At 45.1% G+C, this 4332-nt stretch overlaps 1 protein-coding gene across 1 annotated transcript in view; it reads left to right on the top strand.

The window, feature by feature from the left end:
• Positions 1 to 3692, top strand: part of ZNF135 (zinc finger protein 135) — a 15031-nt gene extending 11339 nt beyond the window's left edge. The window contains exon 6 of the mRNA XM_010857638.1: positions 1 to 3692. This exon is cut by the window's left edge and continues 14 nt beyond it. Coding sequence (XP_010855940.1) covers positions 1 to 865 — 865 coding nt within the window. The 3' untranslated portion in view covers positions 866 to 3692.
• Positions 3693 to 4332: the final 640 nt, after the last annotated feature.

Genomic DNA, 4332 nt, shown 5'->3' with positions numbered 1-4332 from the left:
GCACCTGCGAATCCACACTGGGGAGAAGCCGTACCAGTGTGGAGAGTGTGGCAAGGCCTTCAGCCACAGTTCATCCCTGACGAAACACCAGCGGATCCACACTGGGGAGAAGCCCTACGAGTGCCAGGCATGTGGAAAAGCCTTCACCCAGATCACACCACTGATTCAGCATCAGAGGATACACACGGGCGAGCGGCCTTATGAGTGCAGTGAGTGCGGGAGGGCTTTCAGCCAGAGCACACTCCTGACTGAGCATCGGAGGATCCACACAGGAGAGAAGCCCTACGGGTGCAACGAGTGTGGGAAAGCCTTCAGTCACAGCTCATCGCTTAGCCAGCACGAGCGGACGCACACAGGCGAGAAACCCTATGCGTGCAGTCAGTGTGGGAAGGCCTTCCGGCAGAGCACACACCTCACTCAGCATCAGAGAACCCACACGGGGGAGAAGCCCTACGAGTGTAGTGACTGCGGCAAGGCCTTCAGCCACAGCTCGTCCCTGACCAAACACCAGCGGATCCACACTGGGGAGAAGCCCTATGAGTGTAATGAGTGTGGCAGAGCCTTCAGCCAGAGCTCCCTCCTCATAGAACACCAGAGGATTCACACCAAGGAAAAACCCTATGGGTGCAACGAGTGTGGAAAGTCCTTCAGCCACAGCTCGTCACTCAGCCAACACGAGAGGACGCACACTGGGGAAAAGCCCTACGACTGCCAGGACTGTGGGAAGTCCTTCAGGCAGCGCACCCACCTCACTCAGCACCAGAGGATCCACACAGGAGAGAAGCCATATGAGTGCAGGGACTGTGGGAAGGCCTTCACACACAGCTCCTCCTTTATCAAGCACCAGAGAACTCATACTGGGTAGGCCCACTCTGGTGTGTGTGCTGGGACCCAGCAACGCCTTAAGCCATAGCACATCACTTACTCCATTTGACCCAGTCATACTCCTGATAAACAGTACACTGTAAACAAGCCTTTGTGCTCAACACACCCTAAGACTCCCACACAGAGTTGACATTTACAGAAATGATTGTGGGAACAGCAAGCTCTGGGTCATCCATCCCAGATAGCCAGTCATCCAGACAGTAGGGAAGTGTGAGGTTAATCACTGTTGAGAACCTCCAGCCATGAGTGCCCACCAATGCTTCACTATAGAACCTACAAAAGGGAGAAATGGAAAAAATGTAATGGACATGGGGTGGCTTCTAAGAAGTCACCATATTCTAAACCAGACATTTTCAAAGTGGTGAGAAACTCAGCAAATGCCTTTCATATAAAAGAATCAGATGCAGTCAGAACTTGTCAGTATTGCACATGACATTCTTCAGGTGCTTATGAAAAGTGCAAGTTGACTTTCATATTTGCTAAAACCAATATGGCAGAATGTTCCAGACATGACTGGCATTTTTATGGAATCATGAATATTCAAATATCTCAGCACAAAATTTTCTGATTGGTGTGTAATTGTTTGAACAAGGTACATGGCCACCAGCCTCACAAATGTGAATGCCATATGATAATTATCCATGTACTATAAACAGATTTTAAAATAGTTGTATGCATTATGTGGCAATAAGTTAATTTGTATATGTAATGGAACTGAAAGGATTTGTATAGGAAGACTTGAAAGGTAGAGCCCCTTCCACAGAATCTTGCAGATTCTGAGATGGCTTTTACTGCTTTGTTCTTGCTATAAAATTTTCTACCAGACTCAAAGGCATTAGAAATGCAGATGTTGCTGTTTCACAAAAAGGTTTTATCTTTGTTAAGTCATCATCTTGGGGCTTCCCAGATGATTCAATGTTAAAGAACCCACCTACCAAGCAGGAGATGCTGTTTTGATCCCTGGGTCAGGAAGCTCTCCTGGAGAAGGAAATGGCAACCCACTCCAGTATTCTTGCCTGAGAGATCCCATGAAGAGAGGAGCCTGGCAGGCTTCAGTGCATGGGGTTGTGAAAGGGTCAAACATAACTTAGCAACTAAACAACAACAGAGCCACCATCTCATGGGCAAGTCCACATCCACGTTGGGAGCTTATGTTTTGCAAGATTTATCTCTTGAGAAATGTACAAGTTAATCTTTTTTGAGCTGTTTTTTTTAAATTGACTCTTTATCCTAGTGTTTATTAAGATTTTGTTTTTATAAAATTCAACTAGAAGGGAGTCTATAGTATTTCACTGAACCCTGAATCCACTAACAGCGGTTGCCCTGACAACTATGATCCTTAGACAGTGACTTGTCACCCTCATTAGAACCCAAGTGTAAATGGCATTGGCTGATTTTGGTAACTAACCATCAGTTAGGGTTATATCAATCAGTTTGAGTTTTCAAATCACAATGCTGGAATATGTTTCCAGTTAACTTGAAATTTCTCCATTGGAGAGGACCATGTTTGCAAATGGTCTTCAATACTGTTCTTCAGTACCCTTGTGGAATGCCTCTTCTTTATGGAATTTGAGCCATTTGAAAACCATTTAAGGGGATTTCCCTGGCAGTCCAGTGGTTAAGAATCCACCTTGCATTGCAGGGGATGCAAGTTTGATCCCTGGTTGGGGAACTAAGATCCCACATGCCTTGGAACAGCTAATCCTGCATGCTGCAACTAAGACCTGACATAACCATATAAGTATTTTTAAAAATTGATAAAAAACCACTTATGAATCAATACGTAGTGCACAGCAACACTCCCCAATTGAAACAACGTAAGCCAGAGATGTAAATTAAATATATTGTAGTAGTCCAGTTTAAAAAGCAAGAGGACACAGGTGAAACTAATTTACTATTTTTCCCCATGTATCACAAATGTTGCCACTTTGACATGTTAATATAAAAAGGCACTAATGAGATAATGTGCTTTTTCAGTATACTGTGTCTTTGAGATCCAGTGTGTTTGACATCTGCAGTACATATTAATTTTTTGTGACCTTGTTTCAGGTGCTCTTTTGCCACACATAGCCAGCCAGTAGCTGTACTGAACAGGGCAGCTCAAGAGCCTTGATCCTTTGGCCAGGTGCCTTTTTCCTCCCATGTATCCTCTGCTGTTTCCCTGTGCTTCTATCTTTGTGCAGTTTCTTGTCCTCAAAGAAATCAGATGTGCTGGGAAGATCAGAAACAAAGTAGTCGGAATAGAAAGGAGACAAAGTGAAAACTGGCCAGAGACATTAACATCTGGATCATTGTGTGTGGTGGACTGGGAGCTGGGAGGGGCTCACACGAGGGGCGTCTGCACTTGTGGTTTGTCAGTGTTTTCAGAGATTTGCCCTGATGCCTTGGTGAACACCTGTTTTATGGCATTGCCGTTCTTAGTCTTTTTGGTGCTTACGTTGTCCCAGAAGTGGCCAATGAGAGTCCCTTCAGGAAAGTTCCTGGCATCCCTGTGACATGCCTCCATCTTCTGAAGACTTCCTTTCTTTTCAGAATGTTTACAAGCTCATCTGGTTACTAACCCTGTAATCAGCCGTAATTCTCCAGTTCCAAAGAACTGGTTCCGTTTAGAGGGGGGCGCTATTCAGGACCAAATCTGAGTGCCAGGAGCGCGTTTTGCTAGGAAATAAAGGCACACATATGAACACAGATTCATACTGAAAGGTACATGGGTGCGTATACATGTACAGAAATAACTCCAAATCCAATCTATGATTCCCTCACATTTTTAAGTCCGTTTTCAATAGAATGGGGCTTCCCTGGTGGCTCAGAGGGTAAAGCGTCTGCCTACAATGCGGGAGACCTGGGTTCGATCCCTGGGTCGGGAAGATCCCCTGGAGAAGGAAATGGCAACCCACTCCAGTACTCCTGCCTGGAAAATCCCATGGACTGAGAAGCCTGGTAGGCTACCGTCCATGGGGTCGCAAAGAGTCGGACACGACTGAGCGACTTCACTTTCAATAGAATGCTGATTACCCCCATAAAAGCACTAATTTGCTGAATTCTAAAATACTTATAAAATAGTTCCAGAGTTGCTTTTCTCAAACCATTATGAAAACAAACCTGCTAAAAGAAATTTAGGATGTGTTTGCTGTTCCCCTACTATTACCATCCTGTCCAAGACATGGTGAAACAAACCAATGGATAATTTGATTCTACAAAGAGAAAAATATCGCCAAATGTCCCCATTTGTTAGTATCAGGGGAAAAGTGAGTTGGCTCAGGCATTAGGCGTCTGTGCTGAGGGTCTTACCTCACATCCAAACGTGAAGGGAAATGAATCACTGAGAACAAATTTGGTTAAAAAACAAAACAAAACGGGAAGATTAATCTGCCCCAGTCTCCCTTTCAGAAGTCTCCACTACGGGGAAACCGGAACCGCCCCTGCAGAAGCCACAGCCCTTTACCC

This window comes from Bison bison, unplaced genomic scaffold (assembly GCF_000754665.1).
Source record: "Bison bison bison isolate TAMUID 2011002044 unplaced genomic scaffold, Bison_UMD1.0 scf7180017864383, whole genome shotgun sequence".
NCBI classification, from domain to species: domain Eukaryota; kingdom Metazoa; phylum Chordata; class Mammalia; order Artiodactyla; family Bovidae; genus Bison; species Bison bison.
Note: the sequence above shows the minus strand (reverse complement) of the source record. Positions and strands in the feature narration are given on the sequence as shown.